This window comes from Uloborus diversus, chromosome 9 (assembly GCF_026930045.1).
Source record: "Uloborus diversus isolate 005 chromosome 9, Udiv.v.3.1, whole genome shotgun sequence".
NCBI lineage: Eukaryota > Metazoa > Arthropoda > Arachnida > Araneae > Uloboridae > Uloborus > Uloborus diversus.
The window spans coordinates 60,025,721-60,045,250 of NC_072739.1; the positions used below are offsets into that span (position 1 = coordinate 60,025,721).

The 19,530-nt window shown below is 36.6% G+C and overlaps 1 protein-coding gene across 1 annotated transcript in view; it reads left to right on the forward strand.

The window, feature by feature from the left end:
* Nucleotides 1-19,530, forward strand: part of LOC129230073 (transmembrane protease serine 9-like) — a gene marked incomplete in the record, with an annotated part of 109,558 nt that overhangs the window by 67,936 nt on the left and 22,092 nt on the right. The window contains 3 exon segments of the mRNA XM_054864461.1: nt 3,097-3,197; nt 4,881-5,140; nt 13,648-13,784. Coding sequence (XP_054720436.1) covers nt 3,097-3,197; nt 4,881-5,140; nt 13,648-13,784 — 498 coding nt within the window.

Sequence of the window (19,530 nt, forward strand, 5' to 3'; positions counted from 1 at the left end):
TTTCACCGTTTTTTAAATGTGCTCGAATAACCCAAAAATTAGCTTCCTCCTCCTCCCACCTCCAGGACCGTCCGAGGAGCTAACGGAGCCCGGTCTCGGAACATTGGGCGCCAAGCACCTTGGGCTCAATGTCCCCGGCACCCAATATGCTCGGCGCCCAGTATTCACGGCACCCAATGTTCCTGACGCCCAAAATGCTCGGCGCGCAATCTTCCCATTTCGGACGCTCCCCCGCCCCTTCCACCTCTTTGATATTTGATTTGATAACACGCATTGAGGTCTTTAGCTATTCTCAGCGGAAAAGCGTTATACCTCCAATAATTCACAATTTATTCTCAGGACAATACAAATGAAAAATTTACAATACATGAGAATGGAACACACGTAGGGCGAAGTGGGAATCGAACCCACACCTCTGGCTTAGAAGACACAGCTTCTACTGCAGCGCCACCGTGCTCCCCCCTCCCCCTCCCCCCCCCCCCGTTATACGCACAGAACAATCAAGTTAGTTATAACATCAGTGCATCACACGTGTGAACGCATACTTACATTTTCTACAATAGGGCTATGCGTAATACAAATCAAATCACAAGCAATGAATCTGTTTCTTGTGTTTTGATTTGTATTATGCATAGCCCTCTGATAGTTTGTAAAGCATTAATGCCCCAAAATCTTTCGAAAAATGGAAATGTTAAAAGTTCAAATATTTATCTAGTAAAATGTTATCCCACAAGATAAAAAAACAAACAATTAAAACTGAATTAGTTACTCATATTGATCAAACTAAAAACACGAATAAATGATTTGCTGAATATAAATCGAAAATGTATTACCGAAGTAAATTACATCAAAGTTAAATTTAGATCTGGAAGCATCCAATGATTTTTTTTTTCAACAGTTTTTTGATTTTGTGTTCCAATTTAATAGCAGCTTTCATTATGTTAAAAAGAAAGATGTCATTCTTGTTTGTTAAGATTCAGGGGAAAGCCTTCAAATACTCAACAAAATGGAAAATCGCTCAGAATTGCGTTTTTGGAGTTTTAATTTCGAAAAATCAGGTTTTTTGGACCGTAATTTTGAAAAAATTTCCAGGGAAATTACTTCAGATCCTCTTTCCATAAAATCTTCATATTTTATACGTTTTTGGAACTTTAATCTCGAAAACTCGCAAGGAATTGATTTCAATCTATTAAAAAAAAAAAAAAAAAAAAAAAAATCGGAAAGTCTCTGGGCCCTTACCCTAACGCCAATAAACATGGTCTATAACCGTTTTTTTTAAAGCTTCAAATTTCTAGAAATTTCCGCTGAGACCCCTCTACTTTTTTTCCCCATAGCATCTGCAAAAAAAAAAAGTCTAAAATTGCGTTTTTTAAACTAAAAGTTTCAAAATTTTGGCCAACAATCCCACCCCCTCCCTTCCTTTCAGATCAAAAAAAAATTTTTTTTTTTTTCAATGTAACCCGTAAAACTTTTTCTGATCACGTCATGCAAGCACCAAGAAATTTGGTGTGAACTGGAAGACAAAGGAGAAGTGCCTTTTGTTTGATTCTAAACAGTTTTATTCTCAAAAATTGTATCTGCTTCAATGATACAAACGATCGAATGTTTTGGAGACCAAGGAAAAGGAAGATTTTTGTGCACTAAAAAAAAAATAGAGAATCATTGCAATGATTCTCTATTTTCTTTGTGTCTATGACTGTGCATCTGTGGTACACGGAAATAAAGTGGTACCAGGGACGATTGCCCCGCTCGCCCCCCCCCCTCAGACCTTAGATCATTTTAACACATAGATACGGCAAGTGGGTTTAGTTGTTGACGAAGGAATATTCACGGGGGAAAGTAAGGGGAGGTCACGTGACTGCGTCCTTTCACGGAAAAGCTGCACGAAATCTCGTAGGAATTTGAATAGTTGATTTTAATTTTTTACCTTCCGTCTGAACTGTTTTGACACATTTTTTTTTTCTGTCAGCGCATGCGCATAGTTTACTGATTCAGGAATAAGTGTTTTTTTTTTTTTTTTTTTTTTTTTTTTCAATTTCTACAATAAGTTGCTGAGTTATACCGATTTAAAAATGGTTCTAAAAGTTGCGCTCTAGAAGAATAGCGACAAAGGAAGAAAACGCCGAAATCCCAAAGTTCTCAGTCACGTGGTACACGGCGGCGAAACTATTTGATCTTTCTTCCATGGTCATAAAAGTTGTCGCCTTTACTCCTGCTTCAGACCATACAATAGCAGCTTAATAGAATGGCTTGTCCATCTCTCAATGGTCTAAGCTTCGGACGGTCGTGCCTATAGATCACTCCCTAGGGGCGGGAACTTTTAATTTCTTTACTTACTAACTACCCCTTACACAAGGAAGGACAAGGGGTACGGATACACAAGGACGGCGATCACCCCTCCCTTGAGGGAACTGCATCGGCAAATTTTTCTGAATTAAAGTCTTACAATGCAATTGTAGAATCTTATCGATTATGTGATGAGAAGGAATAGGGTTCGAATCTCTCTTCCAGAAACGTTTTGGAATTTAAGTTTAATAAAGGTCATTTTGGACAATTTTTGGCGATGCTTGGAATCCTCCCCCGGGAATTTTACAAAATGTAGGTCACAAGGTGGGATTTCATACATCTCAGGCCATGTTAAGGGAAAGAGTGGGCTCAGTGACTCTCTGGTAATTTTTCGAAGTGAAGTTTCAAAAAAGCGCAATTTTAGTCGAACTTAGATGATGTTGCGGTCAAAATGTTCCTTTGGAATTATTACGAAACTGAAGCTCTGAAATACAGTCTTAGAATATACTTCTTTCCGAAAAAGAAAGGAGCACTTTCGGGACACCTTGGTTAAATCTCTATGTTTTAGTTGTTTCATATAAAAATCCTGTGGCACCCCCCCCCCTCACAAATCAGATAAGCAGTAAGAGGTTAGTTAAAAAATTACCCTCCCCCCCCCTCCTTGAAAATTTTCTGGATCCGCCCTTCCCCTTACAATATTCCGAGTCAAAAACTCTCGCATATTCCATGTACGATACACCCCTCTTTTGTCCACTTATTGACTGAACTATGTCTCTTTTGAAGTAATTCTGAAATTTTATTCAATTACAGGTTGCTTTAGTGAAAGAAAAGAATGGCAAAAATGACTTTTTCTGTGGTGGCACTTTAATTAACAGACAATATATATTGACTGCTTCCCATTGCATTGAAAAGTAAGTTTTTTTCCCTTCAAAATTGTGATATTTATTATAGGACAAAATAATAATTGATGGGAAATTTTACCAAAATGTTATTGTTTAAATAGGCAGCAAATGAAATGAATACTTTTGAGATACAGTGGATGCAGGTTAATTGAATCAGCCGCTTTAATGAATCAAATCATTAAAAACAGAACAAAAATCCAGATTTATCGAATTAGCCGCTTTGTTGAATTAGCTGCTTTATGGAATCAAAACAGTTTCGAACAAACGTGATTCATATAAGCGGCGGCCACTGTATTCGTAATGTTCCAAAATAACTTAAACATTTTGCAGCGTTAAAATGAGGATTTACTGTTTATTATCACGCCAAGGACTAATGCAAAAAATTATTAAATAAAAACAAAAAACCCGACTGCGTAAAAACCAAAAAAAAAAAACTAAAAAGAAAAGTGTATAAGCCCAGTAGTTTATAATGTATTAAGTACTACTGAATAACTACGCCGTTCAAATAGTTTTATAACTGTACACAGTTAAGACAAATCATAAATTCAAAAGTAGAATAAAAGGATCAACAGTCGAGGCCCATTCCTCTCTGATTCAAGGAACCCCGTTAAATTTGAATGGGCCCCGAATGTTGATCATTCTATAATGCTTTTGAATTTATGATTTGTCTTACCTGTGTATACGGTTATAAAACTATTTCAACGGTGTAGTTATTCAGTAGTACTTAATACATTCTAAACTACTGTACTTATAAATTTTTCTTTTTATTTATTTTTATTTTTACGCAGTCGGGTTTTTTGTTTTTATTTAATCATTTTGTTTATTTTACACTTTTAGTTAATTTTCATTGACTTAGTTACTATGATTATAAGATGGTACATTTCGCAACCTTGTCATTTCATTGAGAGAGTTTGTATCGTGAGGTATATTAAGTAACTTGCGGTGGTCTAAACTACTGATAATTAGTCCCTCTAGGGACCTAACTTGGCTTAAAGCTACATGTGTTTGACCTTCTGCAAAAATGCGCGAACTTAAGTCAACCACAGTACAGTTATATAAACAGCCTGTATAACTCATGATGACGCGAAATCGGAAACGTCTAGACGGCTTTAGAAAAATTTTTAATAAATATAAGTTTTTAAAAGTGATAAAAACGCTAGCGAAAAAAAGCTGGACTTTATTTTAACAAATTAAAAATGGTGGAAAAATATGTAGCGACTATAATTTTAAAATATCGTGAACAGTAACTTGAAATTATTTAACTACTTTGAAAAATTACAAAACGGAATCAATTAATAAAAAATAGGAAAATTTTGGAAGAATGGCAGAATAAAAAAGTAGATTGAAATAAATGATTTTAAGCGAAGTTAACCAAGAACATCGCATCTTTAAAAACAAAGAGAAAGGGGGGGGGGGAATCCATAGTAAAATGCAGCTAACGAAGAACTTAAAAAAATAGCTATGTTTAGTTGCATTTTCATTTGTAAATCTTTGAATAGTAAAAGAATGTTCGTAGAATTCAAAGCGACAAGCAAGTCTATTTTGAAATCATTCCTTTGTTGAGGCAACTAATGACATAGTTAGCTTCAGATAGGGGACTTAGCTTCAGTATTTACTTGAAAACAACAATAAATTAAATTTTATAATATTAATGTATTATGGAGAGAATATACCGCGTTTCATATTTTTCAGGGAAATTGAAGCTGATGTAGGAATTGCTTTGGGAGCCCATAATTCTGAATCGAGTCAAGATCTAGTTCCCGTTGGTCACTTCGTAATGCACCCGGATTATAAAAATAGAACCTACATCAATGACATAGCACTAATTAAGCTACAAGATCCTGTTGATTTCACAGAAACAGTCAGCCCTATTTGTTTACCTGCTCAAAAAGAATTTACTTCACCCAAGGATTTAGCAGTTGTTGCAGGATGGGGATGGCAGAGATTTAATTGTATATCCTTTTCATATTTCATCAAATGTTCTTAATACAAATGTAACGACTAGGAACAGGTTTTGAGCCCAGGTATGCTGGTCCTAGTCCTAGTCAATGGATCCTATTCACCTGACGCCACTCCAGCTCTACGGCGTCTATTAGCACTACTTGCTTTGATGCGGCTTACACTCTTAACGGTCCTTCGAAAGTTTTTATCTGAGAAAAGTTGTAAAAAAATAATGGGCTACTTCGTATTTTTATGATTTTAAGCCTCTCGTTTCCTTATCAGAAACGTGGTGAAAACTCATTCTCTTTTTGTTTTCCCCTTTTCTCGGCATTTTTCTTGTAGTCATAAGTCTTTATAAGCCATACGCATGTTCATGATATAGATAAAGTCCAGGGATTATTAAATAAAGTAAGTTTCTATAGCACTAACACTGAATACTGAACCAAAATACCGACAGGCGAGAAGTTGAAGGAAGCATTGACAAACAGTAAAAAGGGTCCATTAATTAGTCCCCAATGAAGATCAATGGCCCTCTGAAAGCTATCTACTTTGTTGCTCATTACAGTCTCTTCCGGTAAGCTGTTCCGAGTGCCCACAATTCTACTAAAGTAGTATTTCCAGATTAACCTGAGATTTGAATATCTTAAAACAATGACCCCTTTTCCTGATGCTTTCTGCGTATCAAGTTAAAACATTAACAAGCTCGCTAGCTCGCATCTATAAATTTTGGGTTCCCCTGCAACAAAATCTGTAGGGCCCTTTCCCAAAGGCTAACAGTGTATATTTGAAAGGTTAATAAGTCTTAGTGCAAGTTTTTTTTCAATTTCTTGAGCCGATGGACCCTATAAGGTCGTGCTCCTCCCCTCACTGCGGGGTCTGTGGGTACGTATATCCGGGCCTACCCATCAACATCTTTTATTTTGATATATTAAAAAAACTGAATTATGTCTCCTCTGATTCTCCTTCGCTCCAGACTATACAAATTAAGCCTTTTAAGTCTGGTATCATAATCGAAATTTGAAAGTCCTCTTACTAGCCTAGTAGCCTTCTTCAAACCCTTTCCAGTAAAAAAATATTTTTGTTGAGATAAGGAGACCAAAACTGAACAGCATACACCAAATGAGGACTTACCAAACTTCTATAAAAAAGCAGAAGAACTTTCTTATATTTGTTTGAAATAGACCTATTGATAAATCCCTGTTGATAAATCCAAACATTCTACTGGTTCTGTTACTTGCAATGCTGCATTTATGACTAAACTTGAAGGCCTGATTTATTAAGACACACAGATCAATAACATTTTCTGTCTGACTATTGACTGAACCCTGTAAATAATTAGTTGGACGGTGTTGATATCTTCTTCAATAGCAGCACCACTGGATTGAATGGCTGCACCTCATTCCCATGCTTCACTTTTTGTTGGTTGGTTGGTTGGTTTGATTTTTATGGCGCAAGAGCCCTTGAGGGCTATACTGCGCCAAACGATATTTTATTATGTGCTATTTATTTTTTATTAAAGAATATAGTAAATAGAAGCATATTTTGAAGGAGAAAGCATAAAACTTCAAGTGTCAATATTAAAAAAGTGCATTCGATAAAAACATTTAAACAATTTGAAAATAAAGACAAAATGGGCGAAAAAATATCTTGAAAAACAAAGGAAGGACGAAATCACATAATGACCAGACAAACACTAAATTAAAAAGGAGAATCCAATCTCCTGGAGGAAGGAGTACAAATTGCGATGGGGTGGATCCCCCAGCAACTCCTTCAAAGATGGGTTAAAATTATTAAAATATTTATAACGAATTCGATTAAAATTTGGGCAGTTGCATAAAATGTGCAACACTGTCTGATTTACATCACATGTAATGCATGTTGGAACTGGTTCATGACATAAGAGATATTTGTGGGTGAATCTCGTATGTCCAATGCGAAGTCGAGCTAATAAGACTTGTTCTCTCCTGGTGATATTTAATGATCCGAAACCTCTAGTGGAGGGCTGGATTGAATGTAATTTATTTTCGATTTCTGAATTCCACGTCCCCTGCCAATACGTGTTGAGGCTTACAACGATGGCGTTTTTGATATCATCGAAAGGGACACTATTATCGACCAGGATACTTGCAGCTCTGGCAGCTGAATCGGCTGCCTCATTGCCTGCAATACCCACATGACCAGGGACCCAACAAAAGGTAATTTCAAAATTATTTTGCATAAGGTTTTTGTATAAAAGATATGACTGGATGACTATAGGATGGCTATTATTATTGCAGTGAGTGATGGCTTCCACTGAACTCTTGGAGTCAGTGAATATCACCCACTTTTTGTAGACGGATTGGGTTATTGATTGTAGCGATGAAAAAATAGCTTTTATTTCTGCAGTAAATACCGAGCAAGATGTGTTTAGTTTTTCTGCCGTAACTTGATCATTAATTATTGTTGAAAAGCCGACGTGATTGTTTGCTTTTGATCCGTCAGTAAAAATGTGTTTGTAACCAGAATACTTGCTTTTGATCTCATTAAAGACTTGTTGATAAACTGTGTCTGCAGTAGTTTGTTTTGGGAATTCTGATAAATCATTAATTATAGAAGGTATGACTTCGCACCATGGTTCAATTAGGTTTATTGTGTTGACGGTTTTAAAATCTGGTAGCTGCAGGTCTGAGAGTACCCGACGCATTCGGATCCCAAATGTTGGGGTCATCGAAGGCCGGTTTAGAAATAAAGCAGCATTACATGGGTTAAAAATATGGAGATGTAGTGAGTGATTAGTGCAAGGTTTTATTTTGAAGTAAAAATTTAAAGAAAGTTTGAGGCGTCTATTGTTTAGAGATTGTTCGTGTGCAAGGATATGAAGACTGTTGATAGGCGAAGTTCGAAAGGCTCCTGTGCAGATGCGTAGTGCTTGATTATGTATTGGATCCAGACTTTTCAGATAGGTTTTAGCAGCGGAACCATAAATTTGACATCCGTAATCAAGTTTTGAGCGTATCAAAGCCCTGTATATTCTTAGCAGAGACTCAGTATTAGCACCCCAAGAAGTGTTCGCTAAGACTTTAAGGATATTTAATTTTAATGAACATTTCTTTTTTAACTCTTGTATATGCGGTATAAATTTTAGTTTATTGTCAAGTGTGAGACCAAGGAATTTTCCTTGATCTTTTACAGCTATTGGTTGATTATTGAGGAGGAGATTTGGGTCAGGGTGAAGGCCTCTTTTTCGGCAGAAGTGGATACAGAATGTTTTTTGAGCAGAGAAAGTGAAGCCATTTTCTTCCGCCCATTGGGTTACTTTATTGATTGCAATTTGAAGTTGTCTTTCAACGATACTCATGCTCGTTGATGAGAAAGAAATTTGAAAATCATCCACGAACATGGTACCTTTTACAGCGGGAGGCAATTGGACAATCAAGCTATTGATTGCTATAATGAATAGAGTTACGCTTAGTACACTGCCCTGGGGTACTCCTTCTTCTTGAATGAAGGTATCCGACAGAACAGACTTGACGCGTACACGAAAAGAACGATGTTTCAGAAAATTGGAGAGAAATATCGGTAAATTACCTCGCAACCCATACTCGTGCAGGGTTTTGAGGATCCCATACCTCCAGGTACGGTCGTATGCTTTTTCAATATCGAAAAATACGCTCACAAGATGTTTTCGTTTAAGAAATGCTTCTCTTACTGATGTTTCGAGAAGAATTAGATTGTCTATTGTGCATCTGCCACGCCTAAATCCACTTTGAAATGAGGATATGAGATGGTGTGACTCCAGAATGTGCATCAGTCTGGCGTTTACCATCCGTTCCATGAGTTTACATAGGCAACTAGTGAGAGCTATAGGTCTATAGCTCTCAGGTTTATCAGATTGTTTATTTGGTTTAAGGATAGGGATAACTATTGCTTGACTCCAGCATTTTGGGAATCTATGTTCGGAATAAATTCTATTAAAAAGCTGCAGAATATTTTCTAATGAAGACCTGCTTAGATTTTTTAACATGCTATTGTGTATTTCGTCAGAGCCAGGTGATGTGTTTCTCGATTTTTGTAAAGCAATATTTATTTCATGAAAGGTAAATTTTGTGTTGTATTGATGAATAATGTTTGAATTAAAATCAAGAACTCTTCGTTCTTTATGAGATTTAATAGCTAAAAACTTAGAACAGTAATTATTTGCGCTGGAGACTTCAGCCAAGTGAGTCGCCAGGCAGTCAGCTACCTCTTTGTGATCAGATAAAAGTTGACCATTTTTCTCCAGAATTGGAGCACAAGATATGCTATAGTTTCCAGCGATTTTTTTTATTTTACCCCATACAGTCTTGGACGGGGTGGACGTCGTGATTGTGCTGACATAGGCCTGCCACGAGTCCCGCTGGCTTTTCCGTCGAATCCTACGAGCTTCAGCACGAGCTCGTTTAAGTGTCACAAGATTTTGTGTGGTCGGGTATCGACGAAATGTGTTCCATGCTTTTTTTTGTTTCTTCTGAGCTTCTTGGCAAGCAGAGTTCCACCATGGCTTAGGATATTTGATCCTGCCTTTAGAGGTTCTTGGTATAGCAGCGTTCGCTGCGTTTAAGATGATGTCGGTTACTCGCTTTACCGCTACATCAATATCAATGTCAGTCACGTCTTCCGATGTTATTTCTGCCAAATGGGTAAATGCTGCCCAATCAGCTAGATCAATGCGAAGACGGCCTTGCTGATGCTGCTGATAGCTGCAGCGTCCAGTATATGTTATTTTGATTGGAAAGTGGCCACTAGTGTAGAGACCACCCTGCACCTGGAAATCCCAAAGTGGCAGAAAGGAAGGTGAGGAAATTGCAAGATCGATGGCATGGTAGGTTTGCGTAGGAAGGTGGAAATAGGTATTTTCACCGTCGTTAAGAACACATAGATCGTTGTCTTCAATAAAGTTTTCAATAATTAGACCTCTGCTGTTAGAGTCTGAGCTCCCCCAGAGAGGATTATGGCCATTAAAATCCCCCAAGATGACAAATGGGGGAGGAAGTTGATCAACCAATGTCTGCAACTCCACGCTTCTCAAGTCGTAAGAAGGTGGAATATATATAGAGCAAACTGTGAACAGCGAGTGAAGGTGAACGCGCGCAGCTACTGCTTGCAGGGATGTGTTGGTATTGAGCTGGCTAGATGCATAATCATTGTTGATTAGCAATGCCACTCCTCCACAACGACGGTCACCTGACAAGCAGTCCTTGCGGTATATCTCAAAACCTTTCAACCTCGGTCTATCTACAGGGGACAGAAATGTTTCTTGCAGACAGAATATGGCCGGTTGGTGATATTCGACAAGATCTTTGATGTCCGTGACATTATGCGAGTAACTCTGACAATTCCAAGAAAGAATGCTCAGGGCCATGAAGAGAAAAGGAAGGAGAAACGGCCAGAAGAAGAAAAGGTAACTCAAGAAAGAGGATGGTCCATCCACCCTTCATCGTCGGATGGCGGAAGATCTTCAAAATCGACATCCTCGTCCTCCTCTTGGGGAGGAGGTTGTTGGAGTTTTTCGATTTGGGACTTAGTTAATTTTACTTTCTTACTAGAAAGTAAAAAGTCCTCTTTCTTAAAATTATAAAATTTTGGGGGCCTCTGTTTAGAGGCTACCCCAATTTTTGCGCGCGTTTGAATAAATTTCTTTTTTTCTACAGTTTTCTTTTGTTTTTGATCAGTTGGTTTGTTGGAAATTAATTTAGTTGAGTAACTTGTACTTGGGATTTGTGTACTTTGTACTTGAATTTCATTATTATTTTTTTGTGGAGGCTTAGGAGTATTGAGCTGTTTATTTTTTGATTTAGGAGAGTTAGTTGATTTAGTGGTGGTTATTGTAATGATTTGAGGATCTGTTTGTGTACCGGTGGAATTGAATACTTTTCTTACTGCTGCAGCATATGAAAGTCCAGATAGAGGTGTACGAGACTGAACTATTTTTCGTGCGTCTGGGTATGATATGTTCTGAGTAGTTTTGATAACCTGTATTTCTTTTTCGGAGAGCCATTTAGGGCATTTTCTAGAGTAGGACGGGTGATCTCCTTTGCAGTTGACACATTTGAATTCCTTTGAGCATTCATTGCTATCGTGGCCGGCCTCAGCACATCTGGCACAAGTTTCTGTGCCACGGCATGACAGCTTGGAATGCCCAAAGCGCTGGCACTTAAAGCACCGTAGCGGGTTAGGAATGTATGGTCTAACAGGGCATGAGAGATATCCAGCTTTGACACGTGAAGGGAGGATAGGCGTACTAAAGGTCAGAATGACATGTTTCGTATTCTGCATTACGCCATTGCGTTTAATAGTGATCCTTTTCACTCCACTTACGTGTTGGTCCTTCATTTCATCTAGGATTTCCTTCTCTGGTGTGAATAGAAGGTCTGGCTCTGAAATTACTCCCCGAGAAAAGTTTAATGTAGAGTGGGCTGTAACTGTGCAAAGATAAGGACCTAATTGTTTAATAGCTAGTATGAGTTGAACTTGTTTATTATCTTTTATTTCGACCAAAAGCTCGCCTGTTCGTGTTTTTTTTACTGATTTAAATTCGCCGATTAGATTTACAAGAGCTTTGTTGATTAGAAAAGGAGATACAGCAGTAAATGTAAGGTTTTCATTTCTTTTGATAACGAAATATTTTGCGGAGGTATACGATTCATTCTGACGCTCCCCACAAGGGGGAGAAGTGTTCTTTGAGTTTTCATCCATAAACGAACCAGAGAACTAGGGGGAAAATATGGGGTCTAACCCCTGTGTAGCCCCCCACACAGAGGTAAGGCTGCGTACGACAGGGTTCGCCTGCTATCCCTGAAGTCTCCCGTTTGAGGCACCGACTACCCCCGGTACCACGCAGCCATCGGCACGGTTGACACGCCTTGGCTTAGGGGTTTTCGTCCGCATTTGGTAAGTGTGATGAGGGAAGGAAGGGAGAAAAATCCCCTCCCGCCGATATTCTGTTTGAGCAACTGGGGGTTCACGACTCCTCCCAAGAGCTCGCCCCGAACTCACCACACCGCAAGCCCCCCCACCACGACAAGGTAAACGGACACAGGGGGGCTTCACTTTTTGATTTGAACTATTTTTTGTTCAATTTTGAACAGTTCAAAAAACTTAACATTAGCGCCTACGGGGAAATTGAAGGCAATTCCGAACTGTGAGGCGAATTTGCTTCAAACAAACTTTGTAGGAAAAAGCTTTTGATAAAAAACTTATATATAAAATATCTTTTTGATTTCAACAGTTCAAATCCCTAACATTAGCGCCTACGGGGAAACTGAAAGTTAATGTAGATTCCGTACTTGAAGGCGGATTTACTTCAAACAAATTTTGTTGGAAATAGCTCTTGACGCCAAACTCCGGACTCCGACTCTGAAAACTTAGGGGCACCTGACTCCGACTCCTGTGCTCGACAATTAATCAGACTCCGACTCCCCGACTTCGACTCTGACTTCGTAGCTTTGGCAAAAATTTATACACGGAGGACAAATGACTGATTAAGATTCTCGGATATTCGACTCCGACTCCTTTATCTCAAAATGAGATTGACTCCGACTCCGCAGCTATGGTTTTAACTGCGAAATAATTATTGTTGATATGACTTTTTTTTTAGTTTCACGCTAGAGTTTTAATTTAGGTATTTAGTTTTCGGGGAATAAACTCGAAGTCATTTATGTTTCTACATAAAGATATGCGAACACGATTTTTTTTTTTTTTTTGACAATGAAAATTATTTCTTTAAGTAGACATTTTATTTATTTATTTATTTATTTATGGTAAGTGCATTAATTCATTTAAAAAAATGTATTTGGCAACAGGGGAAAAAGAAACGATTTTTTTTTTTTTGATATGATGTATTTATATTTTAATGAGCTTATTAATTTTAATTATTATTTTTTCGTTTTAACGCTGTTGAAGATTTTTTAATGGAAAAAAGTGTATTAGAGGCTTTGTTTAAAAATTGTTGCTATTTTATTTGTTCGGTTTTTTTTTTTTTTTTTTTTACATATCTATTTTTTTTAGATGAGTGAGGAATATTTTATTCCTAGAAATTAGCTTAAAATATTTTAAAAATATGTTTTAAAAAATTTGCGATTTCAGCTATTTTTGAGAATATTGATCAGGTACTAGAAAGTAGTATGGGTATACGGGAAAGTAGGCTCGTCTAGTTCTAGACAGAACTTCTTGTTATTATCTTACTTTCAGCACAAAATACAATTTTATTTCTGATAAATATAGTTGTTGTAGTTTTGTATTAATCTGCTCAGACAATCCAGTACCTGTTGTATAGTTCTGCCGCCCTGGATAAAAGGTTGGTGGAGGGACGTTTCCCAATACGAGCATAAGATAATGAAATGGAAAAGCAGGTAACAATTGAGTAATAATTAAAAAAAGTGGGAGTAAGCCAGTGTAAAACTGAAGAAGTGGGGGGTTCCCCTGCACCCCCCTTCGACTTCATCAACTGCCAGAGGGGGTTAAGTATATAAAACTGATTAACTGATTGTTTGTATTACAGTTGGACAAAGCAACACAGAGCTGCAAGAAGTTCAAGTTCCTATAGTTTCTAATCCATACTGCGTCTCTAAGTATGGAGGAGTTATCCTTGATACAAATCTATGCGCTGGCGGAGAAGAAGGAAAAGATGCATGCGCTGTAAGAACTCATGAAATACTTTTGGTGGCCTGATCGGTAAGACATTGGACTTGGGACCGGAGGGTCTCGAGTTCGATCCTCGCTGGTCGAAGATCCACCGTTGTCATTAATGGTGACTGGGCGACGTTAAATATGCTCGTAGTCACAATGTCCTCCAAGTGAAACAATACTTCTGGGGGTACCAGACCACGAAGTTATTCGGCTCCTGGCCTGGTTCTAAATTCTCGAACTGTCAATAGATGGCACCACTATCTATTGTGTTGTCTTCTGAAGGCAAGGCGCCTGGCACGCAGTCCTTCATAGTTTGAGGGCCAGAGGTCCCTTTGGTAGTTGATAATTGAAATACTTTTTAATCTCGAAAGCTGTGAATATTATTTCGTTTTGAGAGCGTAACATGTGGAATTAAATTTTGTGCACTGCACTTACCAGGATACCACACGATAGTGCACAATGATTTTTTTTATAAGTAGCAATTGAAAGAGCAATGTAAAACATGTTTCTCGACGCATAAATTATTCGACCACGTGTCCCCGTTATCGAATTATGAGGTCTTAAAATAGACCGAAATTTTATGAAAAGTCGCCAAATTTAGCGAGCTTCAATAAGTAATGGAAGACGTGTTTCACACGATTAGTAAACGGATGCAGCCATGCAGATGGTGAAATTGCGTACTTGTTATTTCAGTTCTAGTACTGAAGTCTATAAGACACAATTTTAGGTTATACAGTGGTGGACAAAATTATAGACTCAATTTTTTTTTCTTTTGTTTCAATTATAACATGACTCAGTTTAAATTATTTTCATTGAAGTGAATATGAATAGTTGAAGAAATAGTTCTAAAATTAGTACATCTTATCAATTAAATAAAAATATTCATGAAATCAGAAACTTTGCAAATTTAATATTTTATCATTACGTGAAACCTGGACAAAAGTATAAACTCAAAGGTAAAAAATCCAGGATTACGAGAAAGTTTAGTTCGAAAATGTTAATTTAACGCCATAGAATGAATAAATGTTGCCATCAGTGATTGCTAAAAGTTTTGTTTTTGGAAATTAATCAGAAACATATAAATGCACCGTTGGATAAAATTATAAACTCATTTTTTTTTTCCATTATTTCAATCATAATTTAACTCAGTTAATTTTTTTTTTTTTTTTTTTTTTTTTGTTCCAGTTAAGATAAATAACTGACTTAATAGTCCTAAACTCAGTATAACTCATAAAATTTATAAAATAAATAATTTAATTAAAACAATTCTTAACTTTAATATCTTCATAACACATAAAGCGTGGACAAAAGTATTAACTCAAAAGTAAGAAACTCTGAAGTTTGGTTGAATTTGATTCAAATACTTAATAATTTAATATCCAAAAATGAATCAATGCTGAATTACAAAATTACAAACTTACGATACTGTGTAAACACAATTATAAGCTGACAAAATAAAAAAAAAAATTGAGTTTAATTAAGTTACATTTGAAATTACTTTAGCAAAACAAAGCAGAGATTTAGGAAAATGTAATTTTGCTATTAACATGGACAAATTGAAAAATAAAATAATCAATATTTGAAATGTTTTGAAAATTAACACTGCAAAAAATCTAGCCATCAGTGTAAACTACAAACTTTCAAAAACGATTTGGGCCACCATTTTTCTGAATTACCTGGAATATGCGGCTAGGCATAGATTTCACAACAGTTTCCAACAGCTGCAGTAGCATATGGTTCCATGCTGAAAGTATTGCCCTTTTTAATTCCTCTGTGGTTTGGTACTGGTGCCCATCATGATAAACTTTGCGAACCATGGTCCCCCAAAGATTTTGATTCGGAATAAGATCCGGACTACGAGCTGGTCATTTGATAACTGATACCCCAGCGCTTGAACCATTCTTTTGTACATTTCGCTGTGTGTACACTCGCGTTATCTTGCTAAAATAACCAGTTACCTACAGGAATCAGATGAGCAAAAGGTAAGAGATGATCTTCCAGTATTAATTGGTAATCTTCAGCGTTCTGTCTACCATTGAGAAACGCCAGTCCTGCTTTACCATACTGAGAGAAACCAGTCCAAACCATTACAGAACCTCCACCAAAGTTTCGGCTAAATATGTGTTGTTCTTTTTTTCTAATGTCATGCCAATAGTATCTTAAGCCATCTGGATCATCCAAGTTGAATTTTTTCATCGGAGCAAACAACTGAATTCCACATTTTTTTCCCAAGACATATGTCTCTGTGGAAATTGAAATCTTTCAGTAATATGCCGAACCTCCGGCTTTGGCTGTGTTTTCATTTTTCTCCACTTCACATTCTGAGCTTGTTGTAGAACTCTTCTAACTGTCCTAGAGCTCACCTTGAGTTTTAAAGTCTTCAGAATTTTGCTGGAAGAAGTTCCAGTGTTTGATGCTGTGCATAAAATATATCTTCAATCTCTCTCAGTTTCGAATGCCTCCCCATCCTTTTTCTTTTTCTATAACTTGGGGGATCCTTCAGTACATTTTTTACTGCCCCTTGGGAGCATTTAACTACATTGGCAATTTGGCGCTGGGTCTTACCAGCATCTCTGTAGGCCACAATTTTTCCTACTTGTTGCTTTGTAAGTTTTAAACCTTGAGGCATTTCAAAATTCTAAAAATAAAACTCTGCCAAAGTTCAGAGTTTCTTGGGCAGGCATCTTGAGTTGAGTTTTGAGTTGATACTTTTGTTCAGGTTTCATGTGTTTTTCGCAACTCCAGAGCTCGAATACGCTACCTTGCGGTGATTAACAATACTAAAGAAAAAGGTAAAACATTCCGTTCCACGTGTTTTCTTTGGAGAAAATTACAGGCTTCAGAGAGTTTATGGTGTAATGTAATTTCAGAGGAATCGAAAAGAAAATTTTCCACGAGCACGATGAAATATTACTGTCATTCATTAAGCTTCAAAGCAAGTTATAAGTTACGGCATCTGTTTGTTTTACCTTTTTCATCCGCCATTAGACAGTGGCTGCAGCGCCCCTATAGTTTATTGGAGTTGCGAATTAAGATATTAAAGTTGAGAATTTTTTTAGTTAAATTATTTATTTTATGAAGTTTATGAGTTATACTGAATTTAGGACTATTTAGTCAGTTATTTATCTTTACTGGAAAAAAAATTAACCGAGTTAAATTATGATTGAAAAAATGGAGAAAAAAAAATTGAGTTTATAATTTTGTCCAGCGGTGCATTTATATGTTTCTCATTAATTTCCAAAAACAAAACTTTTAGCAATCACTGATGGCAACATTTGTTCATTCTATGGCGTTAAATAAACATTTTCGAACGAAACTTTCTCGCAATCCTGGATTTATTACCTTTGAGTTTATACTTTTGTCCAGGTTTCACGTAATGATAAAATATTAAATTTGTAAAGTTTCTGATTTCATGAATTTTTAAATTTAATTGATAAGATGTACTAATTTTAGAACTATTTCTTCAACTATTCATTTTCACTTCAATGAAAATAATTTAAACTGAGTCATGTTATAATTGAAACAGAAGAAAAAAAAATTGAGTCTATAATTTTGTCCACCACTGTATTTGTGACGTAAGGGTATCTGGTAGCTCACATCGGGAAAATTTTCGACATTGACGTTTTAAAATAACATAATTTCATGCGATGTTTTTAAAAATATTAGTATCAATCGATAGAACGGACTTTTCTAGATATGATGAAATTCGTTTGAAACTTTCAAGCTATATAGAACTGTAATTATAACCTTTCTTAGCAAATTTTAAATACTAACGGGAAAAATCACACTAGATCTCAATTCACGTGCATGGAAACGACTATATTTTCTGTCTTTATACTTGGTGTTTCTGAACTCTTGGGTAAAACCTTTAGGGGTGATAGTACACATCAAGACAAGCAATATAATGGCAAAAAAAAAGAAAAAAGAAAAATTAATTTGAATTTTGTCATCTTGAATTCAAATTGTGTTTTTCGCAATCACGAGTGTGTGTTTGTATGTGTGTGTAGGGGGGGGGGGTATGTGTATGTGTGTAGGCATGTGTTTTTGTGTCTGTTGTGCAGTCATGAGTGTGTGGGTAGTTGTGTGTATGAGTGTTTGTGTGCGTGGGAGCGGGGTATGTGTGTGTGTGTAAGCATATGTGTTTGTGTCTGTGTGCAGGCATGAATGTGTGGGCAGTTGTGTGTATTTGTGTGTATGTGTAGTAGGGTGGCCTAAAAATTTCAAATTTACCCTATACCCCAGGGCACCCACTATTTTTTTTACCTTCGTTGATAGTAGTAAAGTGCCAAAAATTCAATGTCCTAGGTTGAGTAGAAGGCAGTGCTCAACATCGTCAAAGTTTTAAAAAATTTGTTATTTCCTTATTTCTTAAATATTGATTTCTGTATTCTTGTTTTCTTTCAGATGCTGTTTTTGTGAAAGAAATACCAAGAAAAATGTCTTAAAAATATATAACTATCAACAGTTGTTTGTGAGGACTGTTTTTATACAAGACATTGTTTAGGACTTTTTTGTGAAAATATGGCTTTATCATCAACACGTCAAGCATTCTTGATAGGTATCAAAGATCTAGAACCAATACCTCGATTTAATCAGTTACCAACTATAAAGCAAGTCCTTCTTAGATTCCATTTTTTTCTCCAAAGGAAAAAATCGGTTCGAAATGCCAGTCACAGCACTGTAGAAGAATTAATTTTAGTGTGGCAAAAAACAGCTATCCCGATTAGACTTGTAAAACATTGTATTGATAAGCTTGAAAAATTACACTCTGAATGGCTTCTGTTAAAAAAAAAATAAAGGAAGAATCTCTGATACCCAAAAGAAACGTGAAACACTATTTCAAGAGCAGCTAGATATGTTATTTGACATTGCTCACAATGATGCAATTACTATATGCAAAGTAGATGAAGACAGAAAATTTTTAATTGATCAGAGGACGGAAAGAAATATGATTTTTTCATCAGAAGACAAGAAATACAACATGAAACAAGAAAGGAAATTTCAAAGAAAAATGAAAGAACAAAAGAGACTTGAAAAAGGGAATGAGCCAGGGTCCTCTTCCCTGATATCTCCAACTGTGACTATTTCAAATTCAGATGATGAATCAAGAGAACAATTTGATTCAGCCATAGATAAATCAGAAGAGATGTATAAGTATATGTATAAGCCACCATCTTCTTTTAAAAGAAGGGAATCCCAAAAAGACTCACAGAATGAACCAATTGCTAAGAAATCTTTATTTTCTAAACATGTCACAAGCGCATTAGATCGCAATAAGGTTTCTGATAGGGAAGCCTTTAGACTAATGGTCCCTATTGCATCGGCATTGGGGCATGACCCTAGTTCCTTGCCATTATCACGAAGTACTATTCAACGCAAAAGGAAAGAAGGAAGAAAAGCTGTGTTTGAAGAAATAAAGCAATGTGTTTCTTTTGACGATCCAGTTATTGTTCATTGGGACGGGAAGATTCTTCCTGATATTTTGAGCACTGATAAAGTAGATCGATTGCCCGTATTAGTATCTGCAGGTGCAGATGGTAAGGAGAAATTGCTTGGAGTGCCAAAACTTGTAAGGGGTACTGGTGCAAATGCAGCGAATGCAGTTTATAATGTACTAAGTGAATGGGGTTTGGAGAACAAAATAGTCGGCATGTGTTGTGACACTACATCCGTTAATACAGGGTTTAAAAATGGAGCTTGTGTTATGCTGGAACATAAAATTGGAGAAGAATTATTATGGCTACCATGCAGGCAC